Here is an 18,257-nt window from a genome sequence, read left to right on the forward strand (position 1 = left end):
CCCTGGTGGTCCAGTGGTTAAGAATCCACCTTCCAATGCAGGAGACACAGGTTCCATCCCTGATCAGGGAACTAAGGTCCCCCATACCTCTTGGGGTAACTAAGCCAGCATGGAGCAACTACTGAGCCCACATGCCACAACTAAGACCTGACACAGTCAATTAAATAAGTAAATTTAAAAAAAACAACAACTACATTCCAATCCCATGCTGCACCTAACCCTCCCACATCCCCACCAGCTCTAGAGTTACCCACGCTTTGCACTTGGTACTGTCACTGTGCTGTATTATAGCCTGCCTGCTGAAGAGTTCTCTTTGATAATTTTCCCCAAACTCTTTCCTCCTCTTCATCTCTGAAAATCCACCCAGTCTCTCAGGCCTGAAACTGTGGATCATTCTTGTGTGACCTCTGTTAAGCCACACACTCTCCCACTTCCATGTGCGCTCTAGCTCAAAAATAGACCGAGTTGGCACATTCACCCTAGTCTGGAACACCATCATCTGTGGCCTGGAGCATGACCATAGCTTCCTGATCAATGTCCCTGCTTTCACTCCTTCCCCCACATTCTGTTTTTCACAGGGCAGCCAGAATGATTGTCTTAAATGTAAATAAGATCTTGTCATTCCTGGGCTTAAACTCCTCCTGAGGCTTCCAATAACTCTTACAGGAACATCTAAACTCATCCTGATAGCATTTATGGCCCTCTGTAACCAAGACCCTGCCTGTGTCTTCAGCCCCTCTTCCCACCACTGTGGCCTTCAGGTCACTCCCAACTGTGCTGGCCTGGTCTCCACCTCTGGAACATACCAAGCTCATTCCCACTTTTAGATTTTGGATTATCAGTTCCTTCTGCCTGGAATGCTCTTCCACTGGCTCTTCACTGGCTAGCTTCTCCTTGCCATCCAGGTCTCAGTTCAAATCTCACTTCTTTGGGTGAGGACATTGACACCAGATCTAAAGTAGCACTGGGGGCTTCCCTGGCGGTCCAGTGGTTAAGAATCTGCCTGCCAATGCAGGACACGGGTTCGATTCCCCACTCTGGGAAGATACCATGTGCTGCAGAAAAACTCAGCCCATGAGCCACAACCACTGAAGCCAAGTGCCTAGAAGCTGTGCTCTGCAACAGAAGCCCCTGCAATGAGAAGCCCGTGCACCCCAACTGGAGAGTAGCCCCCACTCACTGCAACTAGAGAAAGCCCACGTACAGCAATGAAGAGCCAACACAGCCAATAAATAAATAAATCTTAAAAAAAAAAAAATAAAGTAGCATTGCCCCCCTCCACACACATTCTAGTCATCTATAATACCACTATGTCTTATTTTTTTCATAACACTTGTCACTACTTGAATTGTCCTTTTTAAAGTTTACATGTATACTGTAGGATTGTCCTTTTCCTTATTCACTCTTCTATCCCCAATGCCTAGAATAGTGCCTGGGATGAGTTCAATGACTATTAATAGTTATCAGTAGTAGTAGTATCCTGTACTGGATGCTTGCTACATGTCAAACATTGTGCTAAGTACAATGTATTGCCTCAATTTTCACCACAATCCTTTGACATACTGTTACCCTTCTATAATGAGGAGCTGAGGCTGAGAGCAGCTAAGTTACTTCCCAACTATCAAAAGGAAATGGAGAAGGCAGACTTGAAGCCAGGTCCAACTTAACTCATCAGCACTTAGTAGTTAGTTGGTCTTCTTTGCCTTTGTAAATCACCACCGCTCCCTACATACACAGTCCAAAACAATTAGTGGAGTCGAACTGCAAAATCTCCAAAAGAAGGAAGCCCTGCAGTCTGGGCTGAAGGTCAAGGGAGAAAGAATAGTGATACCTGGCCTGCAAACTGGGGCAGTGTGAGATGCACTCATTTTGTTCCACAAGCACAACCTGTTGCACTCCTACCACTTGTCAGACTTTGATCTAGGCACTGAAGATTAAGCTATGAGAATTTCACACCGCAGCTCCCTCTGCCCAGCAAAGGGCTCATAGGAGGACGTTCTATTGGATGTCTGTGCTATCTGGGGGCAAGGGTATCCAAATCATCTCTCAGGCAGTCGGAAACCAGCCAAAGCCAAGTCTAGGGCTACACCTCTGAGGACCTGCAGCAGGTCCAGGTGTGTTTATTTTGGAGAGGACTGGGTAAAATGGAGGCCAGGAGCTTCCAAAGACTGAAAAACAATCAACTTGTTTCCAAAACCTCAGCTACCTGAGGCAGACAGAGGTGGGTGGAGAAGTTCCTGTTTTTGTTTCAGCTCTAGCCAAAGGGGGAAACTTGGACTCCAGCCCTTTTTTTAAAACGCAGAGTACTTTCCTGAGTTCATGGAAGCCCCATGATTGACCCATGAGAGGTGAGGCAGAGCTTGGTAATGGAAGGACCATCCACGAAAATATTGCCATCCCTGGAGACACATCATTCCCTCTCGGCATCCTGGTTCAACATCAAGCTCCAGTAATGATTACTGAGAAGGAATACCAATACCCACTTAATTATTATGGAATTAATTCTCTTTGATTCCGACTAGATCCAGTTCCAAAATTTAAATTCCAGTTGCACGCCTTGGAGCAGAGGGTGATTTGTAGCTTTCCACAGAACCAACAGAAAAATGAGAACAGCAGACATGGCAATTTGGCCACACACCCCTTTCATTATGAGATCATATGGAGGCTACATTGATACATTCTATTCCCATAAACTATTCAGGACAATGACAAAAAGATTTAGTCTCAGAGGGGGTTAATGGACCACATGTGAAGAGTCTAAACAGATTCTGTTAAATTCGGGTGACAAGGGAAAATATTATGACAGAAAAGGAGATTTCTGTTCCAGAAGACATCAGATTTGGGGCTTTTTCTCTGCAGAATAAACAGGCAGCAGCCTTTTTTCCCTCTCACTCAAATTTGAGAGGGGTTCTCAAATTAAGAATTCCCTGTTATGCAAACCTGACTCGACACAGCCTCACATGAAACCCTGCCTTCCCATCATCTCCTTCCGTCACACTCCACATTCCAACCACATGCCCTTGTCTCTCATCACTCAGCATGCTGCCCCCAGTCATCTCTGGACCTTGGCACACGACGTTCCGTCTGCCTACATCTATCTCTGTCTAGACAGGGTTAGGTCTCTCAGCTCTGTGCTCCCCTGGCGCCTGGTACTGCCCCATCACCCCATGTTATTGTAGCTGTTCGTTTAACTCTGCTGTCCCCCTGCTAGACACTGTGGGGGCGCGGCCCTATCTGTCTAGGTTGCCTCTGAATCCCCAGAGCCTGGTACTGTTCCCAGCACAAAATAGAAAGTGGAAATGGACTCATCAATTGCCAATCCTCATGATTTGTGTGTTGCCTTCAAAGCCTGAAATAAATGCACTATGAAGACAGGCAGGAATGTGAGCGAGCTCCCTGAAAGGAAGGGAAGGTGCATGCTGCTCCTGCTTTTCCCTAAAAGCTTACCCAACTCCTACTTATAAGCAAAATCCATGGATTTTTTTTTTTTTTTTTTTTGCTGACCACGGTAACATAAGAGACTATAAAATTCAGCTTCCCATCTGGTTCTTCATGGTCCAAGAAAATAGAGCAATTTCCAACTCCAGGGAAACAAACACTCAAATCATGAAAGCTTAAACCTCGCCTGTTGTGGGATCCCCCGGAGTAGTATGAATTTGACTCGAGGACAAAAGAGAAGAAAGCATCCTTACTCTGTAAGGATCCATTCCCTGGTGGTCCTCAGAGGGGATGGGTTTGATGTTTCCTCATAGTGGTTTGCCCCCTCTGGCCTTCAAAGCCAACCTGCTCAATTCAACAGCTGGTCCTTCCTTCTCTTTCTTTCTACTCATGCCAACATGCTCTTCATCGTGAAGCCCATCATCAGTTAGGGCTTCACAGATTGGGTCGAAAAGAAGCTGGCCTTCCGATGGGAACACTTTAACATCTGTCCTCGTCCACTGTCAAAAACTGGCTGCTACTTCCATGCGAAGAGGATGAGCTTGCTTTTTCATGTTTTATGTTGGAATCAGGGTTAGCTGAGAATTGCTGGTGAGAAGTCAAATAAGAACTGGCTCCTCCTTTATCTAAAAGTATCATGTGAGACACTTGGCAGCCTGAAGAGTTTGCCTTATTTCATTTCTCTCGTCACCGGCACACCTCTCTGCTCCTGGCAGGAAAAAAATAGGTCAAAGTTTCCGAAAAGCTCTTAGCATTTGGGGCTCAACAGGGGAAGGGAATTTTCAAAACCGTGCTGGAAATGCCAGCTCTGGAGAGATTTGACAGCCAGTTTGAAAGCTTCAGGCAGTTTGGATAAGCATCTGGACTTCGGGTACATTTCTCAGCCTGCTCTGTGATCCCTTTGAAGTTTATCCAACTTGAATAAACCTTCCAGAAAGCTTGGGCCAGTAAAAAGGCTTTCTCTGGAAGTCCCCCTGGATGTGCCCTATTGCTTTCTCACAAGGCAGGCATCCCATCAGGATCAAGAGATCTAAAAAGCAGAAAAAGGAAGAAATCTGAGATAGAATGTTTCTATAATATTCATCTTTCTTTTTTCCTTCTTTTTCTGAGCCTTCTTACAAACGGAGAAGGAGGCAGCAGATGGACCACCAACGTCCCAGTGGACTTGGAGGCCCGTGAACTCAGATCTTATTGTGGTTTGCCTGTGATCCCTTTGCACTGATGCAACTTCTTTCTGAAGGCCTAGGGCTAAAGATGTACAGAAAAAGCACTCCACGTGCTAGATTAACAAAGAATAACAAAAGATGCCATGTGCAGTTCAGGAGGGCGAGTGAGAGGGCCCTCCATCAGTACAGGAAGGAATTTCCATGTCATTTCCTGGAAAAGCACTCCCTGCTTCCCTGGGCTAGGGGCTGCCACCTCATCTTTACTCCTGTTTGCACAGACTTTTCATGGAATTACTGGAATGGAAAGAAGAGAGTGTGCTTGCTTGGAAGATCTGTCAGGCAGATAGATGAATGTACCTCAGCACCAAGTGGCATTTCCCAAGGTGCATCCTGGATGGGGCTTTGGGTCACAACCCAGAGGTCAAGAGGGTGGGTGCGGTACCAGACACCCACCTCTTTTAGGGAATAAAATAGAGAGAGGCCTTTATGAGCTGGAAAGAGGTCTTCAAACTGCTTTTGGTTCATTCATGAGAAGGGGCTGAGCAGTGCCCCCTCTCTGACTTGGAGAAGTGTGCCATGAAGGATAGGAAGCGTGGTCCAGAGGACCAAAGGATGACTCAGAAGAGTCACTGGAGAGGAGAGCTGAGCTGGGGACCCTCTCTACAGCAGCATCCCACAGCTTTACTGGTTGACCACAGGCAATGAAGGAGATGCCCCCTTTTGATCCTGGGACCGAATGACAAGAAGAAGATGACAGAGATGCAGCTGCAGCCCCAGAGAAACCCCAGTGGCACTGAGATTGCAGATAGTTTTATTTCTTTATTTATTGATAAAAAAATATTAATAGCAATTAAAAAAAATCCCAAACATTCACAACCAGTCCAGAGTCCTATAAAGTTTGAGCCATTTGTTCCCAATGGAGTCCTTCATCTGATGGAAATGGTGATTTCAGCCGAAAGGCCCCTTCATGTTTTTCATGGATGGGTACTGTTCCTCCATTGGCATGGCCCCAAAGCAGTCAGAGGGGTTACAGTGGCCGGTCTTTCCTGGCGGGCCCATGGGACCTGGGGGGCCAGGGATGCCAGGAATGCCTTGCTGGCCCATCGGCCCAGTCGCGCCCATCTTGCCATACCCTGGAGGACCCTGGGGACCTAAGGCAGGAAGGATCAGAGAAGGGAAATCAGGAAACCCAGGTCATAAGAAAAGAAGAAATAACAGTCATGGTAAATAATAGGAATACCTTACATCTGATGACTATTTCTCCAGCTACACCATATTTTCATGAAGACTTGATCTGATCCTTACATTAACTGAACAGTAACGATAATACCACTGGCTAATTTTATCCACCTGCCAAGCAGAAGCCAAGTGATTTCTCTGCATTATTCATTGAATCGTCGCAACGATTCCATGAGAAGGGAACTATTATCTCATTTTGGAGATGAGGACACAGGCTCAGAGACGTCACACACCTGCTATGTGGTGAAGCTACATCTCAGAATCAGGCTATCAGACTTGAGTCATTTCTCTCTTAGGCTCATCGAAGTAATATACCAGTAAGATGATGAGCGGGACCCGAGCCTGCATTCCCTGGCCCCACAACATCCGACTCTCTTCCACTGTGTCATGCTAGCCCAAGTTAGGACTTGAGAACAGGCACAGGATCTCCCACCTAATCCTCAACACTCCTGCCCCCCGCCACACACACACACACGCCCTAGTAGAGTCTCTTATACACAGTGCCATTACTATAAGTGTTGGTTGATAGGCCTATGATTATTTGAGACTCTATACAAGTATGTTATGGAAAAAACATCAAGAAAGGAGCTCTCAGCTGTTCCAGATTCCAGTCTCAAAGACTGGCTTCTCCTACCTGGGGGGCCGGGGAGACCAATTTCTCCTGCAATGCCAACACCAACGTCTCCCTTTTCACCTTTGGTACCAGGCAATCCTGAAACAAAAGAAATAAGATAAATGGTACCATCCTGGAGTAGAAAAATGATATACCTGGCCAGATTATTTGAAACACACATATACACACAAATGCTATATTCACAACAGACCTCATGCAATGCTTCTCTGTGCCCTCAAGAACTCGGCATGTAACTGGAGGGCAGACCTACCTCTCATCCCGGGCAAGCCCTGCCGTCCTTCTCTGCCAATCTGACCGGGGAGTCCCGGTGATCCCGGGGAGCCTGGCCGGCCTGGGGGACCGTCCTTCCCTGGGGGCCCTGGCCGCCCTGGAGCTGCTGCCATCTCCATAGGGAAGTGCATCCTGGAGGTGTAGTAAGCCATCCTCTCTGTAGGAAAGGACAGGGACAGGTCACAGGGCACCCCAGGGACTCAGAACAACAGGCTGCAGGCGTGGAGTCCAAGACAGCCTTTCTTCAGAGGGATGTCAGAGCAAGGAACACACAGGTGGATCTCTTAAGTGGTCGCCTGTGCCCTCACCCCCACATTGCTCCCCACAGTGATCTTCCTGAAGCCCAGATCTGACTCCAGCATCTCTTTTCTCCAGCAGCCTTCATTAATCCACCACCGCCTCAGAATAAAGTCCAGACTCCTTGCTTGGCATTCAAGGTCTGCTTCCCAAGCAAGATGCCAAGCCCCTTCTGGAAGGGTCCATGTTTTCCCCAGTCCCTAGCTTACTGATGTTGGATGAACAAATCAACAGGAGAAAAAGCTGAAAATGAAACCACACCAGCCATCTTAAGGCTGCTGCATGCCCCTCTATTTAGAGCTCACTCTCTGCAGACGCATTTGATATCAATTTTCTTGTCTGTCTTCTCTGCTTCAGTGGGGGCTTGGGGGGGCAGGAGGGAATCATTTTGTCTCTGAACAGAGCAGGTGAGAGGAAAGGCTGAAGTCTAATTGAACAGATGCCTGTAAGTGGGGGAGCGAGGTAAGTAGGGGGGTGGATACTTTAAGGGAAAGGAAGCTGGGGTGGGGTGAAGAAGCAGCTGGGAAGGGCGAACAGCACCCACTGCCAGCCAGTCAGCTGCCAATTACCATCAAACATTTTAATGATCTCTTGTCTGATGAACCTCTTGATTTCATCATAATTCACCATGTCTCCCTGAGGAAAGAGAAGAAACCTGCCTCAATCACACTTTCAAGTCTGGGGCTCATCTCTCCTGGGAATAGATTTCATGGGAATAAAGGATGGGAGGGGTGGGGAACAAAGGTCCCAGAAGCCTCCTACAGACACTGAAGCCAATGTCTTAACCCCCCTAAAGTGGAAGAAAACATTTTGTGCATCTTCCCGGGGAAACGGTCCCCAACCCCCTTCAGTCTCCCACACAGTTAAGAACCACCCATATGGGGGTCACGCTCTTCTTCTGTAGAGCATAAACAGGAGCTTTTAAAATGGTCTGCGCTCTACCTCGCATGCCTGTTCTGTGGGACCAGTGCCCCTGGCAGCCAGCCTCCTCCTTACCATGGAGCCAGGCACCCCGGGCAATCCGGGGCTCCCCGCAGGCCCCGGAGATCCAGGGTGGCCTCTCTCTCCTGCAGGACCCGGCGGCCCCGCAGGTCCCATGGAGCCACTCTTGCCAGGCCCGCCAGGCATGCCAGCTCTTCCCTTCTCTCCTGCCTGGCCCTTCTGTCCTGAAGGTCCCGGGTCACCCTACGAGGACAGGAGTTCACACAGTCCAGCATTGCCAAGTACTGTCAAGTTTATCTCACGGTGTCTCAGTGGTCTGCCCCCCAGCATCTCCCTCTAGACCACAGCATTTTGACAGGTTGCCCCATGTCTCTGCCCCCAAAGCAGTCCCTTTAAAGGATGGTTTTCATGTTCTTAACTCCCTGCTGAGAAATTTCCATGTCTCCCAACTGCCCTCAGCATAAAGGTTCAATTCCTCGGCCAGGCATTCCAGGCCATCATGATGGGGTCCTGACTACATCTTCTCCAGCCTCGTTTTCCTGCCTGTGTGCTTCCAGGCATGCCTTGCTGGTTGTAATTCTGACTCAGCCATGTGTCTTAGTCCTCCCTGCCTGGAACGCCTTCCCTCTCCCACTGTCCTCCTCCCACTTGGCTGTAAGGTCCCTGTTCTCTGGGCAGCCTCCCTGACATCCCAGGTTCCCTCTCTCTGATTCCACAGCACTGCATCTAAAACCCAACAGGCTCCAGTGTAAATGTGACTGGACTAAGTGGGCACCGGGCCCAAGGCTAGGACAGAAGGCCTGGAAGGTGAGCAAAGCCAAGCGGATGCTCGCGGAATGAATGCATGAATCAGTCAGGAGTGAATGAACACAAGGGTTCCATTCTTCCCACCATAGCTAAGAACCTTGGAACGGCCCCACATGAGAAGTCTTCAGAGACGAGGTTGCTCCAAGTTCCGCCCACTTCTCTTCCCTGCCCACTGGCCTTGCTGTGTCTCCTCTCCATGACTAAAGTCAGAGCTTCGGGCTGGGCTTCATCAACTCATGAGCTGCTCCTCTCAAACCCAGCCAGTGCCCAACTCACCTTTGGACCTGGGGGTCCATAGAGTCCCTGCTTTCCAGGGGGTCCCTAGAAGAAAGCAGAAGTCAGGGGTGAAGTCTGGGCAGCAGCTCCAAACCACCCAGGGGGAACAGGTGTCATGAAAGGACCTTCCAAAGCGTCAGGCCCCCAAACTGTGTCCTACTGGGTTCTGAGCGAGAAAGGACGAGAACCTCCCTGCCAAGAGCATGGACAGCCTGAAGGGAGAATTATGTTTCCAGGATGTGGCCCTTATGATTATGCCAGCTGGGTCCCTTGTCACAGACAGAGAGAGGTGAGAAGTCAGAATGAAAGGGAGGGCCTGGCAAGAGCTGGTCCCCAGGAGATGTTTATTTGGACTTTATTATTATCATTGGCTTTTTTGGATCAGGTACATGGTTTAAAAGAAAAAAAAAAGGATGAAAAATAAGGTTCACTCTTATCCTTCTTCTTAGTCCCCAGTTCCTCTCCTGTAATAACAAGGGCACCAGTTGCCTGTATATACATCCAGAGACAGTCCGTACATTTAGGGAGCATTTATTGAGTGAATGAAGAGGGGTCAGGGCAAAGCCAGGAGCTAAAAGAAGCATCCGAAAGAGAAAACGAGAAGCCCAGCACAATGGTACCTCTTTGCCAGCTGCGCCATCCACGCCGGGTTCACCCTGGGGAGCAGAGAGCAATGGAGCTTGTGATGAGCCTCAACCCAGCTTGGCATTTCATGCCTCACCTCGCCCACCAGGCGTGGCCAGCCCCCATTCCACCTAGGAGCCACAATCCTCCCCACCTCCCCCCGACACTCTAGGCACAGGCTGTGGACACTCAGACCCCATGCCATGCTCCAGCCTGGCCCAGCCACCCCCCGACTGAGCTCTGGGAGGGAAGAGCAGATTGTATCTGCCCTGCTCTTTGTTTGAGATCCTGGCATCTCGAACATTCCCTGGCTCTTGAGTGTATGTTCAGTGTTTGCTGAATGAAGGTTGTGAACCTGTGAACCTCTGTCCTTGATGAAGTCCCAGAGTTTGGCCAGGGCAGCCTCAGTGTCCACTCCTTCCCTGAGACAGGAGAGACTGCCCCCTGGGCCCTGCCCATTTCTAGTGAGACGCTGGGGAAGAGGAATCTATGCTTGCAAGGCAACTGGCAGATTCGTCAGGGGACCCTGGAGGTTCTTAGCCTGTAGGCAGGAGGGACGGAGGACTGATGGGACCTGCTTGCCCAGGGTCCATGGCAGGAATCAGAGGAGTAGGTGACAAGACTCGAGCCTCTTGGCAGATGGGCTGGAGTCATCCACTCCGTTCCAGGGCACCAGCCCCAGGCGCATTGCTCTTGCCCCCCAGAAGGAAGTCCACTTGGGTAGAAAGCACCCCGGCCTGGGGGCTAGGAGACCTGGGTCCCTGCCCCAGTCCCCTGGGAGACTTTTCATCCCTGAGCCTCGCAGTCAGTTCCTGATGTGGTCCACCTGTCTGGAGCCTCTGAAAGAGGGAGTATAGCTGCGTGGCTCTGGACCCAAGTTCTGGAGTCAGTCAGCCTCTTAATACTCAATAGCTGTGTGACTCTGGGCAACCTACTCAACCTTGCCGAGCCTTGGTTCCTTAATCTGTAAAACGGGGACAATCAGACCTACTAAATAGGGTTGCAGTAGAGATTGAATGACAGCATGTCAAGCATGTAGGTTACTATTCAGCCCAGTGTCAGGGACCAGTGTATCACAGCTCTGGGTATACACGCTGACACTAAGGAGTGGTTTTGGAGTTGCTGAGGGAGCTCCAGCAATAACACTGTGTTTGGGTGCCTGACGTTTACAGGTTTTCTATGCAACCAACAAGCTCCCCTGGGGAGGGGACAGGGGTGGAACAGGGAGCAGTTTCCCCGTCCGACACCTCGAGGAGGGACGTGCATGTGGGCGCTAGGTCAGAGGCAGCCGTCTGCTGCGTGGCTGGCCCAGCACTGGCTTGTACAGCCTGCCCTTTATTCCAAACAGGATGCGATCCTTGGGCACAAGCTCCAAGCTGCCATCGTGGTGCTGAACACCTCTCCTTCCCCAGAGACCCCCGAAGTGCAGGGCTGTGTGCAACTGACAAAGTCCACTGGCCCTTTCCCCCGGGGCTGTGCCCTAAAAGGTGGGGTCTTACCGGGGGCCCAGGGTGTCCAGGGGGGCCAGGCTGGCCTGGAAGACCTAAAAGGCCCCTTTCTCCAGTGGCTCCACGGTCTCCCTTCGGGCCCTAGAGAAAGAGTTGGAGATGGCGGGAGGGAAGAGTGAACCCCACAGAGCCAGAGGCAGACACTGCTCATGAGGGACCCTGTCCCCCAATTCCAAGGCCCCAGAGGGGGAGGTGGCGCTGCCTGAACTTGAGGAAGGACCCTGGGGTAGCCTCCAGGCCTCTCTGAAGGTCTTTACCCCAAGCCAGTTAGGGAGACTGGCTGGAGGCAGGAGAGGCCTACAAGAGGGAAGGAGGGGGGATGGGGACACGCAGGGACAAACACCGGGGAGGGAGGGGCCCTAGGAGGAGCACCGCACTCACCACTGCAGAGATCCCAGCTGGGCCTGGCTGGCCTGGAGGCCCCGGCGGCCCCTACAGGGAGACGAAGTCAGTGGGTTGGAAAGAGGCTCCTGTAACGAGGCCCCGGGAGGCGGCGGGGGACCAACCGCAGGAGCAAGCCCTGAACTTGGTTACGGCAGCTCCACCCTCTTCCCTGAGCCTTCCTTCCATCTGCTCTTGCATTTGATCTGTGCCTGGGGATCCCTGGGCACACAGGATGCTCACACCTGCCACTTGCCAAGCGGTACAACTGGAGCCTGCACTGAGGGAATGATCTAGGAGCCAGAACCAAACGCAAGGGAGTGAAGTACACGGCACGTGGGCCTGGATGTCTTCTGAGGACCCCCAACAGCCCCCACCCAGCCGCCTTCCTTCTGTTCTGTGGGGGGAGCAGAGACCAGGAGCTTATCTCTGTGTGGAGGCAGGTGAGGGACAGGGGCTCAGCTCCAACCCCAACATCCTCGCAGGTAAGCCCCAAGCTCCCTGGTCCCCTGCTGCTCACCATCACTGGGGGTGATGAGCCTCAACCACACAGGAGGGCTCCCACCTGCCCCATCTCTCCACATCCCGCCCCGGAGGCCCGGCTCACACGTCACCTCCCTGGTCAGAGCGACACTTCCTCTGAACCCGGGGGGGCACACGGGTCTCTCTCGGAGCACTTCCCTCTGTGCTCACAGATGGAAAGTTCTGGAGGCATGGGCTCTGTTCTACTCATCTGAAGCTTTCTAGGGCAGGAGTGGCCAGCCCTCGGCAGGGGGCTGAGCTGGATGGATGGAGGTGGGAAGAGGAGCCCTGCGCACCCCAGCCCCCTAGTGAGTCTCCACAATTCAGAGTGTGCGACTCTTTCTTTCATCTCTAATGTGGAGGTGCGGGGGGGACAGGGCTAGACCCGGGGTCCCCAATGCAAGGTCGCCGGACCCCTTGAGAGCCATAAAAACAATGATGAGGCCCCAAGAGTTCTTGTTGTGGGGTCCTGATCTATTTTTAACATTTCCAAAAGCCTTCTGGAAAGCATACGGCCAGTGTATTCCCTCCTCTCTGGAACCCCACCAGCTCAGAGCCGTCACACTGATCAAAGGCGCCCATTGGCAGTCATCTGCGTTACAGATGCGTCAAGGAGAGGGGAAAGCCATTATTTCATAAACCTCCTCTCCAAGTCACCCTTTCTCAGTAAACACACCACCCACTCTCCCGGCTGCCCGAGCCAAACAGGAGTCATCCTCGATTCCTCTCCTTCTGCCGCCTCCTGCCCCTTTGCCATCTGGGTCATTAGCAAGTCCTCTACCTCCACACACGTGTGGGGTCGGTCCACCCGCTCCACCACTACCATCCATCCATGACATCTCTGCTTCCACTTGCATGTTCTCCTCCTCCTGCCCTGAGGTCCTCCACCATCTGCACCACAACCTCTTCCAGCTCAGCCTTCCCATCCCCACTCACGCCCTCCTCAAACTCCACTCCCCCGTGCCCTGCCTGTCTCATGCTGTCTGTAGCAGCTACACCCCTGCCTGGACACTTCTCCCCCAGTCGGCTCGATAGCTGGCTCTTGCATGTTATTTGGGCCCCTGCTCAAAGACCACTTCTCCAGGGAAGTCGCCTCCCAGCCCTGCCTAGGACATCACATCACTGCATGGTCCCTCCGCACTCATCAACATGTTGTGTCCGTGTCGAAGTTCTGGGATCGGGGGACCTTTCTACCTCACTCATTGCCATAGCCCAGCGCTTGGAACAGTGCCTGGCATGGAGCAGGTGCTCACTAATTACTTGTTGAATAACCGAATGATCTTTGTTTGATAAGCAAACTCGAATGTGCCCAGAAAATATGACAATGGCACAGAGCCGGGGAACTGCTGGATGGGGTGAGCCCAGAGCCCCTTCTGGTTCTGCATGGCTGGTGCTGCTCCTGCAGTCAGTTCTTTCGAGTCACCATCAGCTTGCCCACCACCACCCAGCCCAATGTGATCCAAACTCTTAGAAAGACAGAGACTAAAACAGGTCAACTCACAACATGGCCAGGGGGGCCGGGTCTTCCCTGGGGTCCCATGGCACCAGGCTCACCCTGCAGGAGCCAGAAAGAGGAAGAAGTGACATAGAAACAGACTTGACACACACGGGCTGTTAGACAGGGGAGGGTTGAGCAGAGCAGATGAGACACACCAACGGCCAGAGGAACCACGCCGAGCCCTGGCCTCTAGGTCTAAGCCCTAGGGGACCAGCCCTGTGAGTATAGTTGGAGGGGGAAGCAGAGACCAGGCCTTTGTAGGTTAGTGACCCAGCAGTGACCCCATAGGAAGAGGAGCCAGTTATAAGCCTTAAGAGGGGAAGGTGAAGATGTGCAGAGTTAGGGAAAACCTCCCCCAGAAGACCAAGCAGAGGCAGCCACCTTGCCAGTGAGGAGGGAGGAAGTGGCAGCATTCAGGACTCAGCAGAACCCAGGGCTGTCTAAAGGCAGCATGTGTAGACCCCGGGCCCTTACCTCTGCTCCAGGCCGGCCACTGCTGCCCGGGGGGCCTGGCTTTCCACAGTCACCCTGGAGGAGAGAGGGGTACCTGGGGCTCACCAGATTTCCACTTGGCTTTGCCATCCCAATGGACCCCACATCAGAGGGGTCCTGCCACATGCCCCCACTCTGATGCCCTTAGGCTGGCAGATGGCAAAGCCCCGACCAGGTCTGCCAGGCACTGGTGGCCTCAGAAGGCCTGGAAACTGGAATGGCATTTCAGTCAAGAGTCAAGTGGCCTGTCCACTCCAGCTGCCATCTGCCCAGGGTCGAGCCTTGAGAAGAGCCGAGAAAACCTGTTTGGCGGAAGTCACCAGGTCCTTACCTTCAGTCCTGGGAGGCCGGGATGGCCGGGTTTCCCCTTGAAGCCCTGGAAGAAAAAGCAGGAGCTGCCACATCTCTCGCCTCAAGCAGAGGCCACTTCCCACTCCTCCCTCCCTGGGTCAAACAAGTCAAATCCATCCAAAGTTGTAACTCAGTCTCCAAGGGACGTGGATGTGAGCTGCCCCGCCCACCAAGGCACCTGCTCAGGTTTGGAACCTCCCAGTTCCCAGCCCCTTCCTACAGCTCAGCTTACCGGGGGTCCCATGAGTCCGGGAGGGCCAGCAGGACCGGGGTCCCCCTAGGGAAAGAGGCCAGGGGCACAGAGACAGGCGCTTTGTCCAGCTTGTACCCACTCATTCGCCACTGTCTCCCCCTTTCTTCAGCCCCTCCCCCAGCTCTCCCAGGATGGAGGGTTTGTCACGTGGGGCTTGGCCTCTGACTTGGCTGTGCACCCTGAGTGAACCCTGGCCTCTCTCTGAACCTGTTTTCCTTCTTTTAGGTACAGAAGGCAGTTGACCTTGATTCTCTGCCCTTCGCCATGGCCCCCTCCTTTTCAGATGCCCCAGCAAAACCAGGCACAAGGAGCCAGGGCTGCTCAGGTCCTTCCACATCTGCAGCCTGTTCTTTCTGATGCCCAGCCTAGTTTCTTAGCTGACTGAGCTTCTGGGTATAAATGTACTGCCTTCACTGCCTGCCAGCGCATCCAACCTGGTTAAGGCAGACGGGAAGAATGGAGAAACCAGGGGGCTCTGGGGCCATCAGAGACATGGGGTGCGGTGAGAGGCAGACTGAGGGAAGGCGGGGGCACCTCCTGAAAGCAGTGTGGGGGATGAGATTCGACTCCCTTCACCAGGGTTCCCTTGGCTTTGGCTCTTGGGGAAGGAAGGAGAAGGGGGAGGGGGTGCCCTCCTGGGTCCACATCTCACCCTCAAGCCAGGTTTGCCGTCCTTCCCATCCAGACCATCCAGACCGGCAGGGCCCTGCAAACGAGGACGAGGCATTTCTGCATGTTGCGCTGGAGCCCTCGGAGGTGGGAGCCTGACCAGCTCTGCCACCCTCTCCTCCCCATCCACCCCTCATCCCACTCCGACCCCTAAATACACACACACACACACACACACACACACACCATCTGTCAGGCTGGGACACACTCACCTGAATCCCGGGAGATCCTGGTGGTCCAGGGGGACCAGGCAGACCGGATGGGCCTCGAATCCCTTCACTGCCCTGGAAATGAGCCCCCCAACAAAGTCAGCAGGACCTGTCCCTCTCCCTCCCCTGGACACACCAGCAGGAGAAGGGACCCTGGGCCACAGGGGCTGGTGGCTACTAGACTCAGGACAGCTGGCTTCAAATCCCAGTTTGGTTCTGGTCTAACTGGCTGTATCCCACATACCACTTGCCCAAGAAGATCTGTCTTCATCTGCAGAGCATCCCCCTTTCTGCACTGCTCCACGAGGAAGGGACAGAGCCTGTTCAGTCCAGCACCTTCCCCAGGGCTGACCGGGGGCTGGCCTGGCAGGTGCTCGGTAATGCAGGCTGGGCCTCTGATCCCCCAGATGGAATAAGGGAGGCTCCTGTCCCCGAGGAGCTCACAGTCCAGTGAGAGCCACAGACCCACGACAACCACGGGCAATGCAACAGCCCCTGTGCTCTGTGAGTCAGGGGCCCTGGGTGTTCAGAAGGGAACTGGGCGCTTAGAAGAGGGCACAGCTCACTCTGCTGGGGGTGGGGGTCAGGGAAAGTGTCACAGAAGAGTCTGCGGGCACTGGGCTCTGAAGGGCGGCTGGGATTTGGGCAGGCAGAGAAGGGGGAAAGGGCGTGCCCCTGGGGACTTCAGAGAAGGATAAAGATTTGGAGCGGGTGACATGCCTGGTCTAGCCAGGGTGTCTGGGGAGCCTGTATGATGGGGACCGAGGAAGGGGAGAGGAGGCTGGAGGAGTTAGATTGGGGGAGGACACTGTACTAGATTTTATCAAATGGACTAGTGGCTTTGAAACTACTTTGCAGGACCTGGGGGCTCTCAGAGGACACTGGAGGGGCTGGGGGCACAAAGTGGAGACCCAGGGGCGGGACTCCAGACCCCTACCCCTAGCTTAGCCAGAGCAGCTCCACTTGCATATTTGTTTATTAAAATTTTTTTTAATATGGACCATTTTTAAAGTCTTTATTGAATTTGTTACAATATTGCTTCTGTTTTATTTTGGGGGGGGGGGAGCCAAGGCATGTGGGATCTTAGCTCTGCCACCAGGAATCGAACCCACACCCCCTGCATCAGAAGGCGAAGTCTTAACTATTGGACTGCTGGGCAAGTCTGTTTTATAGATTTGAGCATTCACATGAGATTCTGTGTGGCAAAAAGCCTTATGGTGGTGGTTTAGTTGCTAAGTCGTGTCCAACTCTTGCGACCCCCATGGACTGCAGCCTGCCAGGCTCCTCTGTCCATGAGATTCTCCAGGCAAAAATACTGGAGAAGGCTGCCCTTTCCTTCTCCGGGGAATCTTTCCCACCCAGGAATCGAACGTGGGCCTCCTGCATTGCAGGCATTCTTTATCAACTGAGCTGTGAGGGAAAAGCCTTGGGGACTACAAAATGAAGCCTGAAAAACACCGCTACAGGCACTGGGGCGCCACTGACAGTTCAAAGCAGGGGCAAAGGTGGGGGTGAATGTGTGAATTAGAATGTTTATCGGAGAAGGGAGGGCGAGGCAGGCAGCTTAGTTTGGGGGGGGTGGCAGCATCTCCCCAGGGGGAAGAGGCTGGCGCCCTGGAGCAGTCAGTGGCTGTGGGCCTTGCCAAAGGGAAGGGCTCCAGCCAGAGACCCCTTGGGAGGGGGCTTCGGGTGGTACTGCAATGCCACCAGCTACCAGGAGGGGTCAGCACAACCCCAGGAAATGGCGGCCCCGCAGGGAGTCAAGCTGGAGAACCGCTGGCCAGAGGTTTGGGAGTCGGCAATGACTGGCCTAAGGAGAGCAGGCAGCCCTGGATACAGAGCCTGCGCGGAAGGCTCTGGCAGGGACCGCCACCCAGGTGAAGGGAGGTGGCACTCACCACTGCCTCAACCATGGCTGATCAGGGAGGCAGCAAGGGTGTGGGGGGTCTCCTGAGTGGGGTTGAGGATGGGGGGGGGGGGCAAGTCTTAGCTTTTATGCTGTCTTGCTGTGCACCCTGGAATAATGGGGGCATTCCAGGACTGCCCCCAGCATCCCAGGGCCTTCCAGCATTCTCTGGGCCTCATTTCTTCACCTGAACAGTGAGAACCTAGACCAAGGTGGCCCCTTCTAGGAGTCCTTTCCAGCTTTCAGAGGAAAGAGGCTCCCCACGAGGCCACAGACCTCCTGCCCCTCCCTCTGGGCCGTGATCCTCCCACCCCAACCTCACAGGTCGATTCCGGGTCTCCTGACACCGCCCGCCTGTCACATCTGGAGAAGCCCAGGGGGCAGTCTGAGTCAGGGATGTCAGCCTCCAGACCAAAGCAGCGGTGGTTTAGATGCTAAGTCATGTCCGACTCTTGCAACCCCACGGACTGCAGCCTGCCAGGCTCCTCTGTCCATGGGATTCTCCATGGCAAGAATACTGGAGTGGGTTGCCATTTCCTTCTCCAGAGGATCTTCCCGACCCAGGGATTGAACCCGGATCTCCTGCATTGCAGGCAGGTTCTTTATCCACTTAGCTACAAGGGAAGCCCTAAAGACCAAAACCAAAAGCAGAGCTATTCCCAAAGCCAAACCCAGGGATGGCCAGTGTGGGTGCTCCCCAACTGCTGCTCCTTCCCACCCTTGTCACCAGGTCACAGGCCATGCCTTCCCTCTTTGGCCGCTGGGGACACCCTGA

General features: G+C 53.1%; 1 protein-coding gene across 3 annotated transcripts in view; it reads right to left on the minus strand.

Moving 5' to 3' along the window:
- Window positions 1-5,403: 5,403 nt before the first annotated feature.
- The window catches only part of COL16A1 (collagen type XVI alpha 1 chain), a 51,901-nt gene continuing 39,047 nt past the window's right edge, over window positions 5,404-18,257 (minus strand). For all 3 annotated transcript variants that reach the window (XM_070459076.1, XM_020882771.2, XM_070459077.1), the window contains 15 exons: window positions 15,580-15,651; window positions 15,351-15,404; window positions 14,678-14,722; window positions 14,426-14,470; window positions 14,077-14,130; window positions 13,606-13,659; window positions 11,583-11,633; window positions 11,193-11,282; window positions 9,690-9,725; window positions 9,070-9,114; window positions 8,041-8,229; window positions 7,614-7,680; window positions 6,728-6,904; window positions 6,478-6,555; window positions 5,404-5,755 (listed from right to left, as the gene is read on the minus strand). In XM_070459076.1, the coding sequence (XP_070315177.1) occupies window positions 5,553-5,755; window positions 6,478-6,555; window positions 6,728-6,904; window positions 7,614-7,680; window positions 8,041-8,229; window positions 9,070-9,114; window positions 9,690-9,725; window positions 11,193-11,282; window positions 11,583-11,633; window positions 13,606-13,659; window positions 14,077-14,130; window positions 14,426-14,470; window positions 14,678-14,722; window positions 15,351-15,404; window positions 15,580-15,651 (1,260 nt within the window). In that variant the 3' untranslated portion in view covers window positions 5,404-5,552. The remainder of the gene's footprint in view (window positions 5,756-6,477; window positions 6,556-6,727; window positions 6,905-7,613; window positions 7,681-8,040; window positions 8,230-9,069; window positions 9,115-9,689; window positions 9,726-11,192; window positions 11,283-11,582; window positions 11,634-13,605; window positions 13,660-14,076; window positions 14,131-14,425; window positions 14,471-14,677; window positions 14,723-15,350; window positions 15,405-15,579; window positions 15,652-18,257) is intronic.

This window comes from Odocoileus virginianus, chromosome 30 (genome assembly GCF_023699985.2).
Source record: "Odocoileus virginianus isolate 20LAN1187 ecotype Illinois chromosome 30, Ovbor_1.2, whole genome shotgun sequence".
In the NCBI taxonomy this organism is placed as follows: Eukaryota; Metazoa; Chordata; class Mammalia; order Artiodactyla; family Cervidae; genus Odocoileus; species Odocoileus virginianus.